This window comes from Triticum aestivum, chromosome 4B (assembly GCF_018294505.1).
Source record: "Triticum aestivum cultivar Chinese Spring chromosome 4B, IWGSC CS RefSeq v2.1, whole genome shotgun sequence".
NCBI lineage: Eukaryota > Viridiplantae > Streptophyta > Magnoliopsida > Poales > Poaceae > Triticum > Triticum aestivum.
In genome coordinates this window covers 594,245,218-594,266,216 of record NC_057804.1, presented here as the reverse complement: position 1 = coordinate 594,266,216, position 20,999 = coordinate 594,245,218, and the positions used below count along the sequence as shown (strand labels likewise).

At 44.6% G+C, this 20,999-nt stretch overlaps 2 protein-coding genes across 7 annotated transcripts; both read left to right on the top strand.

Annotated features, from left to right (window-relative positions):
• The first annotated feature begins 224 nt into the window (after positions 1–224).
• LOC123093456 (calmodulin-binding transcription activator 3) lies at positions 225–8,785 on the top strand. Of its 4 annotated transcripts, none has more exons than XM_044515429.1 (13): positions 225–530; positions 1,315–1,434; positions 2,136–2,251; positions 2,380–2,468; positions 2,645–2,687; positions 3,294–3,441; positions 3,553–3,672; positions 3,757–4,088; positions 5,259–5,714; positions 5,861–6,561; positions 6,671–7,247; positions 7,687–8,031; positions 8,424–8,785. In XM_044515429.1, exons 1-13 carry the CDS (start codon positions 491–493, stop codon positions 8,535–8,537), a joined length of 3,201 nt encoding a protein of 1,066 aa, XP_044371364.1. In that variant the 5' UTR covers positions 225–490; the 3' UTR covers positions 8,538–8,785. The 4 variants fall into 4 exon arrangements, with proteins under 4 accessions (XP_044371364.1, XP_044371365.1, XP_044371363.1 ...); XM_044515430.1 differs by having other exon boundaries at positions 3,550–3,672; positions 5,301–5,714; XM_044515428.1 differs by having other exon boundaries at positions 3,550–3,672.
• Positions 8,786–9,789: 1,004 nt separating this feature from the next.
• On the top strand, positions 9,790–15,398 carry LOC123093458 (uncharacterized). 3 transcript variants are annotated; one of them, XM_044515432.1, is made up of 8 exons: positions 9,790–10,369; positions 10,526–10,666; positions 12,321–12,548; positions 13,453–13,660; positions 13,895–14,031; positions 14,402–14,482; positions 14,591–14,657; positions 14,749–15,398. In XM_044515432.1, the coding sequence occupies exons 1-8, from the start codon at positions 10,125–10,127 to the stop codon at positions 15,091–15,093; spliced, it is 1,452 nt and encodes a 483-aa protein (XP_044371367.1). In that variant the 5' UTR covers positions 9,790–10,124; the 3' UTR covers positions 15,094–15,398. The 3 variants fall into 3 exon arrangements, with proteins under 3 accessions (XP_044371367.1, XP_044371368.1, XP_044371369.1); XM_044515433.1 differs by having other exon boundaries at positions 9,793–10,369; positions 10,530–10,666; XM_044515434.1 differs by lacking the exon at positions 9,790–10,369 and having other exon boundaries at positions 12,326–12,548.
• Positions 15,399–20,999: the final 5,601 nt, after the last annotated feature.

The window sequence follows — 20,999 nt, the reverse complement described above, 5'->3', positions numbered from 1 at the left end:
GGGTATAGTATACACGCAAAGCTGACAGGTTTGGCGCCTTCCACCTACCGCGCCACAAGTCAAGTCGTTCGTTCGTGTGTACTCATGCGGCCGGCCCGCACCGCACCACCAACCGTCATCGGACGGCCGGGATCCTCTCCATCACGGCCCCGCAGTCTCCTCTTGCCAGAAAGATCAGATATACTCCAGCGCGAGGGGCAGACCGGGCATTTCCCCATCCACGGCTCCCCCTTTCCTCCCTCCCTTCCTTCGTAGCCATCGCGCGTGGTGTCCAGTTGTTTCCCTTTCCCCGCCTCGCCTCATCTGTCGGCTAAAATACCCATCGCCACCACCTGACCAGCAGCAGCCCGTCTCTCCCCCGCACGGAATCCCCCAAAACCCTACCGCAGAATTCGCCCGGCGCGGATCGCCGGGAGAGGGGAGCCCCCGGAGGCCTGCTCGGGGCTCGCGGTCGCGGCGGCGGTGCCTGGTTTCACGCGCCGCTCCGCAGATGGCCGAGGGCCGGCGCTACGGGATCGCGCCGCAGCTGGGTGAGAGCCGCCTCGGATTTTTTGGTGGGGTTTTGTTTGTTTGGTTAGGCTTGATCCGCCCGCGCCGGCTTCAGGCGGCTGGCGCCGGTCAACGCCTCCCGGTCTTTGTTTCGATTTGTTTCCTCCCGACGCCTTCGTTGCGTGCGGGGATCTGGGCTTGTGGCGTCGTGGAAGATGGCGTTCGGCTGTTGCGGAATCTGGCGGCCATGGATCCTGGTTGGTTGGTGGAACTCGAAGTAATTGACTATAATTCTCTGTTTTCGCGGCGGGGATTTTCGGGAAGTTTATGGTGCGGAAAGTGGAGATCTCGGTTTGGTCACTGGGCGCGTGAGTGTCCTGAGAGTGGAACCACCCGGAGCTGAAATAACCGGCAACTTGCTTTGGGTTTCGGTGTTCTGAGGATGAATTTCGGGTACCCTGCGGTTCTACGAGTTGTGTTTCATCTGTGTGATGAACATACCCTTACGTGGTGGTCCTTGTGCTCTTGGGTTTGGACCGAAGTCAGTTTCACAATTTTAAAAGTTGGAGTGCTACTCACTTAGGTGTTTGGAACTACTAATAGTTACGAGGTTTTCTGGGGGAAATCGGGGTTGCAGTGATGTGTGCGCATCAACACGAAATATGAAATTGAATTGTGCAAGCGAATTTTGACGACGACACATGCTTCGTTTTGTGTAGATTGAGAAGCGACACTGATGACAGTGTTTTAAAATCCACTTTTATATGACTAATTCTCAGTTTTGTTGAATTGTCCTAACTCTGCATTTCATTGACTTCTGAACAGACATGGAGCAGATACTGAAGGAGGCTCAGACCCGATGGTTACGCCCTACTGAGATTTGCGAAATACTTAAGAATTACAGGAATTTCCGTATAGCTCCAGAGCCGCCAAATATGCCTGCAAGTATGACCACCATTTGCTGTTCAACACTCTTGTTATTTGATTATTTGTTTTTGTTTTCAAAATTAACTTATGTTTTGGGCAAATATATACCAAAGCAATTTGTGTAACTTGGGCACTGGCATTGATTTGATAACTTGTACATCACTGTTTGAGAATAGAAGTTCCATCGAAATTGCGAGAACAGAAAATAGGGTTTATGATGTTTTTTTTTCCGTTTTAATCTAGTCAAATATTGTTGTCAGGTGTAAACTTGGCACATCCTGGCAGCGCTGCATACTTTTTAGTGCCATATAGCAACACAAAATTATGATGTAATCCTCACTGTGACTAGTTTGAACCACATGGTTAAGCCTCTGGATCCACCATGATCTTTCTCCTGGTATCAGGATTGAATGGTTGCTATGTGATCAGGCACCTTCTTATGCCAAGGGCCGTGTCTTGTGCCCTTGCGCAACACTATTCTTTAAGCTTTCGGTTATACCTTATTAGTGCCTTTAGATCGATCCCATTTTGCCTTTGGATCAGCCTTGACATTGATTTGAACATTCTATTTTACTAATATCTCCAGGCTTGTAATGACACTTGCTATTTGGAGCCTATATATTATGAAAGTAAACATGCACATGAGCTGACAAAGTGTCTCCAAGTAGTCATGTTAAGGTCCAATTGTATCTCACTAACATTTGTATCTCTGGTTGTAGGCGGTTCACTTTTCTTGTTTGATCGGAAGGTATTGAGATTTTTTAGGAAGGATGGCCATAATTGGAGGAAGAAAAAGGATGGAAAGACCGTCAAAGAAGCCCATGAAAGATTAAAAGTAAGTAAAGTTGAATGTTACAGTACTTATTTCTGTGACATCTTGCAGTAATTTTCTAAGAATTTCCTAGTCATACTGCATCGCTTGTCTACAGAGGCAAATTAACTGATATTTCCTTATAAATCTAGTCTGGAAGCATCGATGTGCTTCATTGCTACTATGCTCATGGGGAAGAGAATATAAACTTCCAGAGGAGGAGCTATTGGATGCTGGAAGAGTAAGTGAAACTTTCAGTGATCCATTCTGCTTTTGTAATATTGCAAAGTTTACAGTTGCTAAATAACTCATGGCATGTGCATCATATATGCTTGTATGGGGCCTACATCCATGCACGTTAACTTAGAAATACTACACTGCATTTGTATTTAAGCTATCCTACCTTTGCTTTTGCAGGGACTATATGCACATTGTCCTTGTACATTATCTCGAAGTCAAGGTTACACCTAATCCTTCTATGGTTGCAATGTTGTTAGCTACTTGTTTACCTTATCCTTATGTCTGGACAACACTTTAGGTGTTCCATGTAAATTGTATTGCTTCAGTGACATGATTGGTCTTCATATACTGTTCCTTCTGTGATTAGATAGCCTTGTCATAAGTTGTTAAATAACGCCGTTGATAACAGGATAAAAATGTAAAATAAGTGCAGAACTTGGAGTGAAATTAACTAAAAGGGTTAAGAAATTGGACTCCATGTTTGTAAGAATATTATGCGTTTATGCTTGCATATGTCCCAGTAGCACATTGTTTGAAAACTATTATCTCATGATAAACTGACTAATCTGAACATGTTAAACTGTTTTGTCTCTCCGTATAGGAACCTAATCAGCCTATTTTGGAAACCCTCTGTTTATGTTGGTTTTAGAAGTAAATTTGTCTCGTTTCTTTGCTTACAATTTTTTACTTTGCCTACTTACTTTTACTATCCTGGGTTCAAAGTCTGAGATTAAGTCATTGCTGCCTCATTCGCTGTGAACAAAAGCTTTTTCTGCAATAAGCCGCTTAAAGTTTCATTTTCTTTGTATGTGGATACGAACATCAGGCTGGAAAATCAAGTTCTCGTACTAGGGGGCATGATAACATGCTACAAGGGGCCTATGTTGATAGCCCTTTAAGCCACTTGCCTTCACAAAGTACAGACGGTGAAAGCTCACTTAGCGGACGCGCCTCCGAATATGAGGCAGAATCAGGTAGAGCTGTTTGATCATCTTATTCTGTTCCGCACGAAGTCCAGTTAAATAGTTTCACTGATACTATTCCAATTATGCACAGCGTATCTAAAGCAAAATTCGGTGCAGCAGATATTTATTCGGGAGGAGCCGGATACCACTCTATCTCTCGGATGCAGCAGCATGAAAATGGAGGTGGATCCATAATTGATGCTTCTGTTGTCAGCTCATACAGTCCTGCATCGTCTGTAGGTATGTGCCACCAAAAATGATTTATTCAGGTTATGAACCTAAGTTGGATGGATTTGTGACTCTTCATTTGCTACTAATGGTTAGGTAATCATCAAGGATTACGGGCGACATCACCTAATACAGGCTTCTATTCTCATTATCAAGATAACTCACCTGTGATTCATAACGAGTCCACTCTTGGAATTACATTCAATGGGCCCAGTACTCAATTTGATCTGTCATCATGGAATGAAATGACGAAACTGAATAAAGGGATCCATCAATTGCCTCCATACCAGTCTCATGTTCCTTCTGAACAGCCTCCTTTTACAGAAGGCCCTGGAATAGAATCTTTCAGTTTTGATGAAGTATATAGCAATGGGCTGGATATCAAGGATGGTGGTCATGCAGACACTGATAGAGAAGCACTGTGGCAGGTAACAGGCACATTTTTGTGTGGCAATATAATATATGTAGCATATTAATGTTCTCTGATGATAAAGTTTTGCTTATGTAAAGAGGAGGTTTGCCTCTGATTACCCCCAACCCTCGTCTCCTGCTGTGCCCATGGGGCACGAGGATCTGCACAGCTATGAGCATAGGCCGTGGCACACTGCCCATGAAATTGTGTCTGTCTGTTTATGTCAACTTGTACTTTTAGTGCCTGAGTTGCTTCAGAAATTTGCAAAATGGAATATATTGTTTCCCTATATTCAGAAATGCAGAGAGTTTTGTAACTGATAACCCTTTCACTTTTATTAACAATAGTAATTTGCGCGACATTGTTTGATGAAGTAGCCTACATACTAATTTTTGAAATGGGGTATTGGTTCTTCTCAAAAGTCAATTAGGAGCACATCTTTCTCTAACAGACAGTACCAGACTGGAAGTACAATAGTAATCCCACAAAGTGCCTTATGTATTGTTTTTATTCCTCATAGGTGTATTGTTCCTCAATATTTCCAAAATGTAGCTCAAATGATTTTTAGGATGAGGATGGTGAGCTCAAATGCTAAATGATTTCTACTAGGGAAAAATAATAGGAAATTGGAATTTTAGGGGGGAAATGCTAGACTATAGAGCGGCAATGTCATTGTCAGAGCTAAAAGAGCATAGCCAATCTTAACATGTTCGTTTCTCCAGCCTTTCGGTTATGTAGTGTTGTTAAAGTATGAATCTATGAAACTCCCTCCGATCCATAATAGTTATGGATTGGATGTATTATATATTCACTTTGCACAGATTAATATTTGCAGCTTTTATAGTGATTTTTTCAGGATGACGTGCATTTATTTTCTTTGAATAGTCGTAGTAATAGTGTTTCCTATTACATTGTTTAAAAGATGATTTCCTGGTTTTTGTTTCCATGGATAGAACTTTTTCTTTCTTTCCCTTGCTGTTTCTTGGCATCCCAGAGACTTATTTTGTATGTTGTTTTGCACATTGTGATTAATTGCATCTGCTTGACTTCCATGCTACTGATATTATACTATTATTGTCTTCCCCCTAAAATATATACTATTATTGTCTTCCCCCTAAAATATATACTATTATTGTCCGGCTTCAATTTGGTTTTTGCACTCACTTGTGAAACTACGGAATTTCAGCTTCCAAGTGCTAATGATGGTACGACTACTGAATTTCTTCAGCTTCCAAGTGCTATTGATGGCAGGACTACTGAATTTCAGCTTCCAAGTGCTACTGATAGTACATTTGCTACAGTGGACAGTTTTGAACAAAACAATAAACTTTTGGAGGAAGCCATTAATTTCCCCGTCCTGAAAACTCAATCATCTAATCTTTCTGATATCCTGAAGGACAGCTTTAAGAAAAGTGATAGTTTTACTAGATGGATGAGCAAAGAACTTGCTGAAGTAGATGATTCCCAAGTTAAGTCCAGTTCTGGATTGTACTGGAACAGTGAAGATGCTGACAATATCATTGGAGCATCGAGCCGTGATCAGTTGGATCAGTTTACTCTGGACCCAATGGTTGCACAAGATCAGCTGTTTAGTATAACTGAATATTTTCCAAGCTGGACATACGCAGGTTCAAAGACTAGGGTATGTCTTCTTACACTTATCCTTTTATTTACCTTTATGCTTCTAAAGCTTGAAAGTCTTAGGAGTGCCATACGAAATAGAACTGTCTTGGTGTCTGAGTGAATTGGTGTTTTTTAACTGCTTACAAAATTTCTTGTGTCCTGCAGGTTCTTGTTACTGGTAGATTCCTAACTTCTGACGAAGTTATAAAGCTCAAGTGGTCGTGTATGTTTGGAGAAGTCGAAGTTCCAGCAGATATTTTAGCAGACGGAACTCTCAGGTGTTATTCTCCCTCGCACAAACCTGGCAGGGTCCCTTTTTATGTGACTTGCTCCAACAGGTTAGCCTGCAGTGAAGTACGAGAGTTTGAATATCGACCAAGTGATTCTCAATACATGGATGCTCCAAGTCCACATGGTGCTACAAACAAAATATATCTCCAGGCGCGTCTCGATGAATTATTGTCTTTGGGACAAGATGAGCAAGATGAGTTCCAGGCAGCTTTATCTAACCCCACAAAGGAGTTGATTGATTTGAACAAGAAGATAACCTCATTGATGACAAACAATGATCAGTGGTCTGAATTGCTAAAGTTCGCTGATGATAATCAGCTTGCCCCTGATGATAGGCAGGATCAGTTTGTTGAAAGCGGTATGAAAGAAAAGCTGCATATCTGGCTTCTCCGTAAAGCAGGAGGTGGTGGCAAAGGTCCCAGTGTGTTAGATGATGAAGGGCAGGGCGTTCTTCATCTGGCAGCTGCTCTAGGATATGACTGGGCGATAAGGCCAACAATAACTGCTGGTGTAAGCATAAATTTCAGAGATGTTCATGGGTGGACTGCACTTCACTGGGCAGCATTTTGTGGCAGGTAAGTTCTTGTGAGGGTGATAGTTTTTGTTTGAACATATATACATCCATCCATCCATACATACATATATTGATATATATGTATTAAACTTGTTTGCCCTGTTCTGCAGAGAGCGAACAGTTGTTGCTCTTATAGCATTAGGTGCGGCTCCTGGAGCTTTGACGGATCCAAGGCCTGATTTCCCTTCAGGACGCACACCAGCTGATCTTGCGTCGTTCAATGGGCACAAGGGAATTTCTGGTTTCCTGGCAGAGTTTTCTTTAACAAGCCATCTTCAAACCCTCAACCTGAAGGAAGCCATGGGGAGCAATGCATCAGAGGTATCTGGTCTACCTGGTATTGGAGATGTTACCGGAAGAATTGCTTCACCATCGGCAGGTCAAGGTCTTCAGGCTGGATCGATGGGAGATTCACTAGGTGCTGTGCGGAATGCTGCCCAAGCTGCTGCTCGGATATATCAAGTTTTCAGGGTGCAGTCCTTCCAGAGAAAGCAAGCAGTTCAGTATGAGGATGACAATGGTGTGATATCAGATGAACGTGCCATGTCACTCTTGTCTTATAAACCATCTAAACCAGGGCAATTCGATCCCATGCATGCTGCTGCAACTCGAATACAAAACAAATTCCGTGGATGGAAGGGAAGAAAAGAATTTCTGCTTATTAGACAGCGAATTGTCAAGATCCAGGTATGAATATTAAGTGTATGACAATTAATCAAATTATTTTTGTTGAAATTCTGAACGCTCCAGATTAATACTGAATGAGTACGCCAACACACCATATTTTTTCTACTGAATTTTGCAATACTAAAATCAACTATGACCATATATCATGTACTCCCTTCGTCCCAAAATAAGTGTCTCAAGCTTAGTACAACTTTGTACTAAGGTTAGTTCAAAGTTGAGACACTTACTTTGGGACGGAGGGAGTACAAATTTATGTAAAGGTAATTGAGTGAAACATGAGCTACATTTTTTTTCTCTTCGACTAATCTAGTATCTAGGACAGGGTATCATAACATGATGTTTTAACAGTAGTATAATGCTTTGTCAAGTATCTTTTCTTCTGATGCTATCATTATAATGAACAAATTTTCTCATCCGTGCTATATTGTGTACTGGCTAGGCTCATGTGCGAGGTCACCAAGTGAGAAAGCATTATCGCAAAATAATTTGGTCTGTCGGGATAGTGGAGAAGGTTATATTGCGATGGAGGCGGCGAGGAGCTGGGTTACGCGGGTTTCGGTCTACAGAAGGTGCAACAGACAGCAGCACTAGGAGCAGCAGTGTCGATGTAACCCCAGTTAAACCCGCAGAGGATGATTATAACTTCTTGCAAGAAGGACGGAAGCAAACTGAAGAAAGACTGCAGAGAGCTCTTGCCAGAGTGAAGTCCATGGTTCAGTACCCCGAAGCCCGGGACCAATATCAGAGGATTCTGACTGTCGTAACAAAAATGCAGGAATCCCAGGTAGCATTACGTTTTCCCGCCCTTCTAGCACCAATACAAAAGTTTTAGGGTGATGCTGAACAATTAGGCATGATGTTTTGGCTCAAAATTAGGCATGTTTTTCTGCCAGAGTATATATTTTACCCCTCGACTGTAAAACCAGACAAATTGGACAACTATCAAAAGTGGAGGCTATTCCAAAGTAGTTTTGGATGGCGTGGAGTTGATTTCCAAAGCCACGTCATAAAACCCCGCCTGGGGGTAGTCCCTGGGAAGAGATCTATCTGGTTTTGATAAATCTGGACGTGATTTTGCCGATTTAAGAGTTTGGGGGTGAAAAAAAGAAATGGGAGTTTTGCTCTGTTTTCTTAATGGGATGCTTACTCAATTCTTTTGTTGCTAATGTGGCACAGCCTGTGGAAGAAAGTATGCTTGAGGAGTCGACGGAGATGGATGAAGGCTTTTTGATGAGTGAATTCAAAGAGCTCTGGGACGATGACATGCCGCCGTTGCCTGGCTATTTCTAGGTCGTAACCAAGTGGCGTTTGTTCTTGTAAATTACCTCTCTGATTTGTTTGTTAGGCTCACCAGATAGATGATAGTGACTAAATTACCTTGTCCATTATGGTTTGAGTTTTTTTGTTGGTCTCTTGGTTGTCTAGCTCTAGTGACTCCTTGTACAGTATATCCAATCCTGGAGGAAAATGTATCTGGATTATGAAACTGAAACCGTCCAGTTAGTTGCCTGAAATTAAACTAGTTAAGCTTGGATTCCCATGAGGTTTTTAACCTAGTGCCGACCTTGGTTTTGTTGGGAGGGACATGTGATAGGTACCAACATGATCGCGTGGTTTTGATGCAGCTGTAGGTGTCGAAACCTGCAGTGGTGAATGTCGCATCCATTTGTATTTTGTCCCCGAGCATGGTTTGCAGTGCTGCTGTTTTGTTGCTTTGGTCAGTATGTTTTCTTGCTGTGACGTGAACCGGAAGATGCCAGGACAAAACCCCAAGCCAAACACCCAGCCAAATAAACTTTGGGCCGCGCCGTCCAGCTACAAGTGTCCAAACGAGCAAGTAGAGAAGAAGGAGCAACATAGACACGTCGCCCTAAGGAAAATTCTCTCGTTTCCAGAGCGTTTTGACGCCTCTGCGCGATAGCGATGCCACGCCGCTCTCAGGCCACGAGTCTGTTGGTGCAGACTAGAGTGGAAACGAGAACGGTTTGAGTGCGACACGCGTGGATGCCATCGGCTCAGTGTTGCTTTCCCGAAACATGGGGCATCGCATGGAAAGGATCAACGCGCGGTCCGTCCGTCGCGGTTGCCAGTTGCCACCGGTTTGGTAATGGGTCGGACGCGGACGTGTAACTGGACACGACGGGGGCGTGCGCGTGCGTGTCGGCTGTTGCGTGCACAACTCCCGCTCTCTGGCCGGTCACTCGCTCCGAGCGAGTGGTCCGATGACCAGACCGTGGTTTGTTGCCTCTCGCCGGCCATGGGTGTTTGATTTTCCACTGCTATTTTCAGTAGGCTGAAACATGTCAGTGTAGAACTACCGCCGCGTGTAACACTAATACCTGCTACTCCGTCCGATCCAAATTAACTGTCGCAGCTCTAGTACAAGTACATGGTCGATGTGATGTCCGAGGAGATGATTAACCATCGTATTTTCCGCACACACACACAACTGTAGCCTGCCCACCAAGAGAGGGGAAACCCATCAATCATCATCCATCCACCCATTACGCATCTGGCACCATAATGAAGCACCGCCCTAGAGCCAGATCAATCATGCGTAGTAGTACACGCAGCCTTAAACCAGTGATGGCCGGAGCGGCTGCAGGTCCAGCCAGCACATGCAGCAGTTCTCCTGCAGATGCAGCGCAGAGCTAGCTGTGTATACGTAGAATGGGTCGCGCCTGGTCGGACCGTCGGAGCCCCCAAAGTAGTCCAGAAGCAGCCGCGGCCTACTATTCCTCCCTCGTCTAGTCCCCACATTGACACACGTTGCCCACGCACGCACGCAGGCAGGCCGCCCGGAGCACGGCTTCCTGTCTCCTCCGCTCCGCTGCGGCTGCGAGCGCGAGGGGGTGGATCCCCATCTCCCGCTCATCCATGGCCCCCGCCTCGCTGGAGGAGCTCCATTGCGCGCCCGCGCCGGAGAAGCCCCCGCCCTCGGCCCCGGAGGGCGAGCTCCGGTGGCTCCGGCGGTGCGCGGGGGATGGCGACGACCTCCGCTGGCTCCGCCGCTGCGTGGGGGCCGCCACCAAGGGCTTCGCCATCGGCGCCGGGCTCAAGGGCGGCCTCGCGCTCTTCTCCCTCCTCGTCCGCCTCCGCAGCCGCCGCTCCCCCAGATCGAGGTGGGCGCTCGCCGCTCTCCCCCGCACGCGGCTCTGCTGATCCCTGCTGCCGCCGCTCGCGGCTCCGCTGCAGGCAAAAGCTCGGCTGATCCGTGCCGTCGCTCGCGGCTTCTTGTTGCGTTGCAAGTTGTAACCCGTGTGGCGTGCTGCGTGTAGGAAGGCGGGCGCGATGACCAACGACGAGGCGGCGCTCCTGGCGCTCAAGGAGACGCTCAGGTACGGCATGTTCCTCGGCACCTTCGCCGGCGCCTACGTCTCCGTCGACGAGTGCATCGCCGCCCTCTGGGGCCGCAAAAGGTCAGCCGTCTCAGTATCTCTCACACCCCGCTGTCAGTTAAGTACTACTACTACTACTACCAGCCAGTTCCTCCCTGTCCTATTTATAGCAAGGGCCATCGATTTGGCTGTAACAAAGATGGTGGGCGATTCCTTGATTTGAAGTAATAATTGCCTCCGTCTTTGCTGAGTTGCGTGTAAAAACAGTGTGTGAGCAGACTCTTGAAGGACAGGAGGAAGAGCAGTAGTATATGTCTTGTTACTGACTGCTCATATTTTCAAGGAGATGTGCTTTGATGTGGATTAGGTGTATTGCCATAGAAATTCTTCTTTGTTTTTTGGTACCGTCAATTGCAAGCAAAGCTTGCTTATTTTTGGTCAGGGCCTGGGGATCAACCTCTTGCAGTTTGCAAATGATTACAGTGTGGAAACGATGTTTTTTTTGCTACTTTAATCTATGATTGCTCGTTTTTACTTCCTCCATCCGGGTTTATTAGCCTCCCTCACATTTTGAGCCAAAGTTTGACTATACATTTGCAGAATAAAATATGAGTTATATGTAGGAAAAATGGTACTCCCTCCGTTTCAGTTCACAAGTCCTGCACGTATGCTTAGGTTGCCAATTTTATCACCCTAATATAAACTATATAACACAAAAATTATACCTTTTGAAAATAGAACATCTGAAGTTTATATCGGTATACTTTTTGTAATATATGACTTGTATTACGTTGGTCAAATTGACGATCTAGGGGTACGCGCACGCCCTGTAAACTGAGAGAGAGGGAGTATCACTGAAAACTTCTTTCAAATACGAATCCAACAATATAATTTTTATAAGTATCACTTTTATTTTGCAAATCAAATCGATGGTCAAAGTTTAACCCAAAATATAAGCGGACCTAATAAACCCGAACGGAGGTAGTATTAGATTGGTACTGATCAGTGACCAACATTTTGCAACTCTGAGGTATCGTCAAAACAGATTTGTAATATTTGACTGCTAAATTCTAATCTTGGACTTCCATTGACGCTAGGAAATACCAAATGATGCAACTCTGCGTGATCTGGAGATATAATGTTGCTTGCTAACCCAAAATAAGATCCTTACAACCACCTGAGCGCAATCTCAATAGTGTATAGTGAGTCTGTCTGAACTTAAATCATCATCGTTATGATGAATCAATACGGCTTCCGAAAGGACCATAGCAAGGTCTTCTTTCATTCCCCTTTCTAACATAAAATGTTGCTTGGATGATTTTGGACTTCGAAACTTCCCTTGGGATACTGCAACCTAGAACTTTCAAACTTCACTTTTGAATCCTGCAAACAAAAAGTCGCAAACTTGGTTTTATTTTGTTTTCCAATAATTAAAAAAGAAGAAAATATCCCACATTTCCAATTTTCAGTGACTTTAGTCAGGTTTCTACACACATGCCATGAAACCACTGAATGGACTCCCAGGCTGTGCCTATGAAGTCGCCTTACAATACGACATAAGCGTTACAAAGTTATGAAGGGGGTTGGCCGCTACAAAACGCATTACACATTTAAACTTTGGTTATATCACAGAATGCAATTTGTTTTCTGTCCCATTCTATCTTCCACACTGTCCTTCTTTAATGTATGAGTTTGTTTTGGGATAGTATATAACTCAATACTCTTGTTGCTTCAGAACAGCAAGGTGGAGGTCATTATTATCTGGGTTAATTGCTGGTCCTTCTATGCTCTTGACGGGGCCAGGCACGCAGCATACCAGTTTGGCAATATACATTCTCATGCGTGCTGCGGTGCTTGCATCCCGTTGTGGAATAAAGAGCAAAAGATTTGGAAAGATTTGCAAACCTTTGACCTGGTCACATGGTGATGTCTTCCTTATGTGCCTTTCATCTGCACAAATTTTGTAAGTTCCATTGACAGAATTCGTATGCGTTTTCGTATATGCCAATGTTATTACTGTATTATGTACAGAGATCGCTTAGCCCTGTTAATATACACTGATATGCAGTGTATGGAGTTATTTGGGTCTGATGGCCCTATTGCGCTACACCCAACGCTTGAAACTAGTATAGCATTTCAAATTTATGCAGGTCAAGTACTGATTATTGTAAAAAAGGGTCACATAACAGATTTTTGAACCATTGTATGTTAACTTCTGGAAATATTATTTGCACATGGCATTACAAAGTAGTACGGACAACTTCTCTGAATTTTCAAAATCCTCTTGAGATACCTTGTTTGTGACACATAAGGGCTACTTTGTTAACAAAAATAGCAGCTACATTTGATCCGTAACAGTTGTGTCATTCTTCAGTGAAATTTGAGATGATGTGCTATTTATTTATATCATAAAAAAATAGCATGTAAACCTAGAAGGCAATGCTTTATCTTTCATGTTGTTCACTAATGTCTCATTGGAATGCATCGTATTCAATTCAAATGAGCAGACAATATTTTGATGTTAGGCAAAAGTCACAAGTCAACAATAGGGTCAGTTTTGAGAAAATGTGTAAAAGGAATGTGTTTGTTGGACTGTAATTGCTTTGCGAGTCCAAATATTTGAGACATGGAATCATAGAGTGCATTACAGGGACTGGAATATAAATGTAAGAATGTGATACATTTGTAGATTCAAGGGCATTTCCCATGTTATCTTGTTTGAAATAACTTCAACCATTTGTTACATTATTAAAACATATAGGCATCATGCACCAGTGATTGGTGAGTATTTTGTTATATATATTTTGCGGTATACATTCAATAGGATGTGGGAATAGTGAGTTTTGCCTATATTGTTGATTCCGCAGATCTGCATACATTCTACAGCAGGACAGTTTGCCGTCATCATATAAATCATTTCTGAAGATGCATGGTGGAAAGGATCAGTCTATTCTGCAAGGCTTGAAGGAAGTAGTTAACCACACTGCTTTCTCTAACCTAGAGGCTATTGAGAAGTACTACAAATCTGTTGGTGTTGACATAAAGTTGGATCCAGACATGAAAGTGCCCTGCTCAGTAAGTACTACAAATTTGTGAATAACTGTCAAAATTTCCTTTGTTTATAACATGTTGTGTCGCATGATTGCATCACATTAATATACTATAGTATCCTATCAAGCATTCAGGTATAACATTTTGCTGTGAATAATTGTTGAAGTTTTCCTTGTTAATTCCTACCATTTGTTGTTTTTATTCCTTCTGTTAATCTAAACCTTTTCCTTCATCTAATCTCTTCTCTCTTCAAACCAGATTGTGCATGGTAATCAATCATGTGCAGGACATTTTATTTCGTTCTTGTTACAAGCATATGGAAGAGCAGTTCCTGTCTATATTCCAGTCTACCTAGTCCCTGCACTTGTAGTTCATCGGCAGGATCTGATGAAAAGGTACACAACTGTATCAAGCAAACTGACATGTTACGTTGCTCATATTTGTGAAGAGCGCTTTTTTTTTGCTGCCAAAAAACATGCAGGCCCTGCATTAATTGGGCTTGATGTCCTCAGGGTAATTGTGCTTCGTGTAAGTATCAAAGCGTAAAAATTTATGTCCTATCTAGATTGAAAAAACGAGTGCTCTTCGTGGTATGTTATCTATTTGCATTCTACGGGAGCTGTCATGCTGCCTTCTGCAGTTTTTGCAAAAACATAACTTCACCCCTAGGACAACGACTCCTTATTGGGTACAACTCTAGCATAGCTGGATACACCTAACATGTGTCTACAACATTAAGTGTGCTGAAGACCTCACAACATGCAGGCCTTACACAATAATGGGCAAGAGTCTTCTAGGAACAGCAAGATCTAGCCTGTTCCTCTCAATGTATTGCGCATCTGCATGGTGAGTTCTTTTTATTTTAACCCCTAACTTGTCGTATCAAGAATGTGGATGTAGCGCCAACCTCCCTTGTTGGCACAGCAATTCATGCTGTTTCTTTCTCTATTTTAGGGCTTGGACATGCTTCCTTTTTAGAACCTTCGAGAAGTGCAGTACTCCACTCGTTGTACTTGGCACGGTAAGTGAAGACACACAGTTTACCGCACCGCATGGACTAAGCGTAGTCCAGTTAACCATCTCTGAGATACTAACTTGCTTTGATGTGGCAGTTCCCGGCGGGTCTGGCACTGTTTATCGAGAAGAAAAGCAGGAGAACCGAGATATCCCTGTACTGCCTTGCCAGAGCCATCGAGAGTTTCTTCACATGCATGACCGACGCCGGACTCTGCCCTCCAATATTGCAGATCAAGCGAGCTGATGTAGTGGTTTTCAGCATGGCCACCTCGATCATTATGCACTGCTATGCCCAGGAAAGGGAGGTTTTCCGGTCCAAGTACCTGAATGTCCTCGACTGGGTATTCGGTGTGCCGCTTCCGTCGGAGGACGATGAAAGCAAACACCATTCTAGTACATCCAGTGATGGAATCAAGAAAGGAATATTCACCATTGGATGATGGAATCAGGAGGTTCTGTAGCTTTGCTGGTCTTTAGAAATCCCTCTCCAATGGGGGTTGTGATGTTAGTGCAAGAGTAGATAGGCACACTAGGCGGGTTCTTGTAGCTTACAGCGAGCCTTGTACAGGAGGCTCTTCCCAAATCCCCAGAAACGGAATTTAATGGGTGTGACAAATCATAGACTTATTCAATTGATTTATCGGAAACCAATGCCCTGGTTCAGGACATATGAACTGTAAACTTATTGATCTTGTGATATTTGTACCTCTTTATACTGCCTGAGAATGGAACCCGTATCATTCAACTGTGCCATCGAATTCGCCTTGTAACCTCTGACTATATTATTATACAGAAAATAATAATTCAATCTAGTTCAGTTTAATTTCTTCAGAATTGTGTTTTCACACTCCCCAAGTTCTGATCTATTGGCACAAATAATCAGGTCGTCGTGCGTTTTTCTGAATCCTAGTGAGGTTCAGCGGGTTAAAGTTTATGAACGTCCCTCGCCAGCTTTTTTTTATGAGCATCAGAAGAAGTTCGGCTCTCGTAGCTTCAACAACCCAGGAAGAAGAAATAAATTTCACAATCTTTCTGTCAATATCTATCAGTACAGATTATATGAGTGACTTGAGTGAGCACTAATTAAGCAGCTGTTGCACGTTCACCCTCGGCACACCAATCTGAAATTTTACTTGGTTCCAACTAAAAAAGATACTACTACTTATTTTGGGACGGAGGGAGTACTATTTATGTAAATGATGTGACATTTGTGAGAAGTACATATGATATGAATATAGCATACCCAATTTTTGAAATACATGAATATGTTGATTATATATCAATCTTAATTTAGAGAAACCATATTTTTGACATTGGAAATACATCAGCATGCAACCTATCAATATGCATACTTAAGTATAAATAATATTAAAAAAATCATCAAGTTTGAGTTGCTAACCATGTGTGCCACATGAATGTTGAAGTGGCATTGACATGATGATATATCACATGATTCTAATTTTAAAACCAAGGAATGTCCTAAGATTAAGAAAATTGTACTTTAATACTCCCTCCATCCCAAATTTTTTGTCTTCAATTTGTCTAAATACGGATGTATCAAGTCACATTTTAGTACTATTAGATACATCCGTATCTAGACAAATCTAAGACAAGAATTTTGGGACGGAGGGAGTATGTATTATACACCTGTAGCTCCAAGGAAAAAACATGTATGCCATGTTCTATTTCAACGAACATATACATGGTATAAATGAAAGTATGCATTTTTTGATAGAGGCAAAATCTCTTCTTGAAAATAGAGAGACCACGAAATTTGTCGAAAATTGTTTCGCATTTATTTTGTTATATTTACCATATTTATATAGACAAATTGCCCTCAATTAACCAGCGGCTAGGATTAAATTATCCTCTTACCTCTCGGAGGTAAGAGGGGCCCTCTCAAAATTTCTCATTGTAGCTAATTAGGCATTATGATTCGCTCAAAGAAATGTTATATATATTCACTAGGCCTTTTCAGCAAAATTTGCTACATTTACACATCCGTGGATAAAATGCAATATAGGTCATAGTTGATATATAGTACCAAGCTGTAGATTTGCTTCAGAAACAATTCATGCGCACATGAGTACAAGTCGGTTTATCTTGTCGACAATCCAAACTGTAAAACCATGCTGAGTTATTCTCCAAGCCTGAAGTAGAAGCAGGGGTTACAAACTTGCCGCTTTATTTAGTCGATCATTCAGACGAGGAAAAGCATGTCGAATGCTGTTCCAGGCCCAGAGAAACTTGGTTCGCAATGAAGTTCATAGATGGTACGAACAACAAACTCTCTATATATATGCAGGTTATAATTTATAGTTTTATACGTAATAAGTAGTAGTGGTACTCCTTAGCCGCGCACACGATGAGGTCGTACTACTCAGAGTCACGCCAGCACCAGCCTAAGCAGCAACACCATCGCCAACAAGACGAGCCCAACTATCAGCAGCAGAGCTCCCTGCAGCAGTCAGTTGAGCATGCGACCACAGGTTCCATCTCAAGTCAATTCATCGGGGCGGGGATACTGGTAAAGCTGCAAATCTGTGGGAAATTACCACATCTGGTGCCGCCGGGGGGTTGGCCACGTTGATCCACACTGCCGCAGCTGCCACCGCCTGAGGATTGGCCACGTTGTTGGCTGGTGCCGCCGCCACCGCCGGAGGATTGGCCTGCTGCAGTTCAGCGCGACAAGTCAGTATGTCTTGAAACAAGTGTCTCAACTTCACTATAAATTTACAGTGATCTAAACATTTTTATAATTTTTTATGAAGGGAGTATTAAAGTTGTATTGCTAAATCTGAGACACTTGTTTTGAGACGGAGGGGTTACTCGAGAAGATCAGTGGCAATGATGGCATCCCGCCCCCCACAAGCCATGCAGTTGAGCAAGGAAAAAGCAGCAGCGTCGATATATCTTGACAGAAAGAGTGTGAATGTGAAGCACATTACCGCAGCCCCCGCCGCCGGAGGATTGACCACGTTGTTGGCCGCCGCCGCAGCCTGAGGGTTGTCCATGGCGTCCGCGGCCGCGCTTTGCTTGCAGAGAGAGAGAGAGAGAGAGAGAGAGAGAGAGAGAGAGAGAGAGAGAGAGAGAGAGAGAGAGAGAGAGAGAGTGGTGAGAGAAGAGTATGCGCTGCGGAGCGGAGTTCGAGCGATGGCATGAACCCAGCAGTAGTACTAGTACCCAACAGCAGCCAACCGATGGAATAATTTGTTTCTCAGTTCGGGTGTAGGCGTGTAGCAAAGGCTCTGGTAGGGCGGCCTCCAACTGGTTCATGATCCGGGAAAACTGAAAAGGACTAGCTGTACGTTACATGGCCACCGCATGTGAAACCGAAGCTGAAAAAATGGCAACACTCTGTTACACCGAAATGGCAATGCAATTATGCAATGCAGCGAACGGCTGTGGGAGCGTCCCGGGTCTGCTCCTCCATAGCAGCTGTGAGGCAACTCCAGCGCACGACCACAAACGGACATCCGTTTTATTCGGATTCTGTTTGTTTGGGTAGGGTAACGAGTTCGTGTCCAGGTCATCTCTGATGCGGTGGCTGTACGCCCAACATGCGGCTGCATCCCGGCCGCATCCTGTCTGCATCATTTTTTCAAAGGCCTTTTTTCAAACCACGCCGTAGTTTAGGCCAGCGGCCCCAGTTCACGCCAACAACACAATTAGTGGTCTCTATACGTCCTCGCCGGTAACACAACCAGCGGTCGGCAACAGAGCCAACCTACAAAATGAATTGTTTTGTCGCCGACAACACAGCCAGCCCTAAAAAAGAATAGGTTTCTCACCGGCACACAGGCAGCGGCCCAGCGGCCGGCATCCATGCCAGCCTCCAAAAAGAACGGCGCCGAACAGACGACCTAGTTCAGGCCGTCGGCGTCGAACATATCCTTCTGTCTGGCCTCGAACCAGCTCCTCGTCTTGTCGCTCATCTTGCTCAAGTCCACGCTCATGATCGCTAGGGCCACCTCCTTTGCTTTGGTTGCGGTGTTGGTGGCCTCGATGTCGAGCTGCCTTTGCCAGGACGCCTCCTCCAGGTCGATCTTCCTCTTCTTGTCCGCCTCCTCCATCTCAAGCTTCTTCCTTTGAAGCTCTAGGTATTGCTTCATTTGCTCGTCCTTGCTTTGCCGCTGAAAGGATCGATATGGTTGACTAGAGGGAGGGGGGTGAATAGGCAACTAACAATTTTTAGACTTTTCTTTAACAATTTAAACCTTGCAATGAAATAGGTTGTCTAGATGTGCAACTACGTGGACAACCTATATGTGTTGGGGAACGTTGCAGAGAATTAAAACTTTTCCTACGGTTTCACCAAGATCCATCTATGAGTTCATCTAAGCAGCGAGTCTAGGGAGAGAGTTTGCATCTACATACCACTTGTAGATCGCGTGCGGAAGCTTGCAAGGTGATGATGTAGTCATACTCGACGTGATCCAAATCACCGATGACCAGCGCCGAACGGACGGCACCTCCGCGTTCAACACACGTACGGGACGGGAGACGTCTCCTCCTTCTTGATCCAGCAAGGGGGAAGGAGAGGTTGATGAAGATCCAGCAGCACGACGGCGTGGTGGTGGATGCAGGGCGTCACAGCAGCAGGGCTTCGCCGAGACTACGAGGGAGAGACGTAACGGGGGGAGGTGGAGGCGCCAGGGGCTGGTGTGTTCTCCTCCTCTCCCCCCCACTATATATAGGGGTGCCAAGGGGGGGGGGGCGCCGGCCCTAGTAGATGAGATCTACTAGGGGGGGCGGCGGCCTAGGGGAGGTTTCCCTCCCCCCCAAGGCACCTAGGGGTGCCTTCCACCACTAGGACTCCTCCTAGGGGAAAACCCTAGGCGCATGGGCCTATAGGGGCTGGTGCCCTTGGCCCATGATGGCCAAGGCGCACCCCCTACAGCCCATGTGGCCCCCCGGGACAGGTGGCCCCACCCGGTGGACCCCCGGGACCCTTCCGGTGGTCCCGGTACAATACCGATAACCCCGAAACTTGTCCCGATGCCCGAAATAGCACTTCATATATATAATTCTTTACCTCCGGACCATTTCGGAACTCCTCGTGACGTCCGGGATCTCATCCGGGACTCCGAACAACATTCGGGTTTCTGCATATACATATCTTCATAACCCTAGCATCACCGAACCTTAAGTGTGTAGACCCTACGGGTTCGGGAGACATGCAGACATGACCGAGACGCTCTCAGTCAATAACCATCAGCCGGATCTGGATACCCATGATGGCTCCCACATGCTCCTCGATGTTGTCATCGGATGAACCACTATGTCGAGGATTCGATCAAACCCTGTATGCAATTCCCTTTGTCAATCGGTACGTTACTTGCCCGAGACTCGATCGTCGGTATCCCAATACCTTGTTCAGTCTCGTTACCGGCAAGTCACTTTACTCGTACCGTAATGCATGATCCCGTGTCCAACACCTTGGTCACATTGAGCTCAATATGATGATGCATTACCGAGTGGGCCCAGAGATACCTCTCCGTCATACGGAGTGACAAATCCCAATCTCGATCCGTGTCAACCCAACAGCTACTTTCGGAGATACCTGTAATGCACCTTTATAGTCACCCAGTTACGTTGTGACGTTTGGTACACCCAAGGCACTCTTACGGTATCCGGGAGTTACACGATCTCATGGTCGAAGGAAGAGATACTTGACACTTGCAAAGCTCTAGCAAAACGAACTACACGATCTTTTATGCTATGCTTAGGATTGGGTCTTGTCCATCACATCATTCTCCTAATGATGTGATCCCGTTATCAACAACATCCAATGTCCATAGTCAGGAAACCATGACTATCTGTTGATCACAACGAGCTGGTCAACTAGAGGCTTACCAGGGACATGTGTGGTCTAAGTATTCACACGTGTATTACGATTTCCGGATAATACAGTTATAGCATGAATAAAAGACAATTATCATGAACAATGAAATATAATAATACTTTTATTATTGCCTCTAGGGCATATTTCCAACAGTCTCCCACTTGCACTAGAGTCACTAATCTAGTTACATTGTGATGAATCGAACACCCATAGAGTTCTGGTGTTGATCATGTTTTGCACGCGAGAGAGGTTTAGTCAGCGGATCTGCGACATTCAGATCCGTGTGCACTTTGCAAATCTCTATGTCTCCATCTTGAACATTTTCACGGATGGAGTTGAAACGACGCTTGATGTGCCTGGTCTTCTTGTGAAACCTGGGCTCCTTTGCGAGGGCAATAGCTCCAGTGTTGTCACAGAAGAGTTTGATCGGCCCCGACGCATTGGTATGACTCCTAGGTCGGTGATGAACTCCTTCACCCAAATCGCTTCATGCGCTGCCTC

Coding starts and splice junctions, on each gene's coding strand:
- LOC123093456 (XM_044515428.1), top strand. CDS start 491: ATGGCCGAGGGCCGGCGCTACGGGATCGCGCCGCAGCTGG. Junction 3,673..3,756: donor CAGTCCTGCATCGTCTGTAG/GTATGTGCCACC, acceptor ACTAATGGTTAG/GTAATCATCAAGGATTACGG. Junction 6,562..6,670: donor TGGGCAGCATTTTGTGGCAG/GTAAGTTCTTGT, acceptor CCTGTTCTGCAG/AGAGCGAACAGTTGTTGCTC.
- LOC123093458 (XM_044515432.1), top strand. CDS start 10,125: ATGGCCCCCGCCTCGCTGGAGGAGCTCCATTGCGCGCCCGCGCCGGAG. Junction 14,032..14,401: donor CGGCAGGATCTGATGAAAAG/GTACACAACTGT, acceptor CACAACATGCAG/GCCTTACACAATAATGGGCA. Junction 14,483..14,590: donor ATGTATTGCGCATCTGCATG/GTGAGTTCTTTT, acceptor TCTCTATTTTAG/GGCTTGGACATGCTTCCTTT.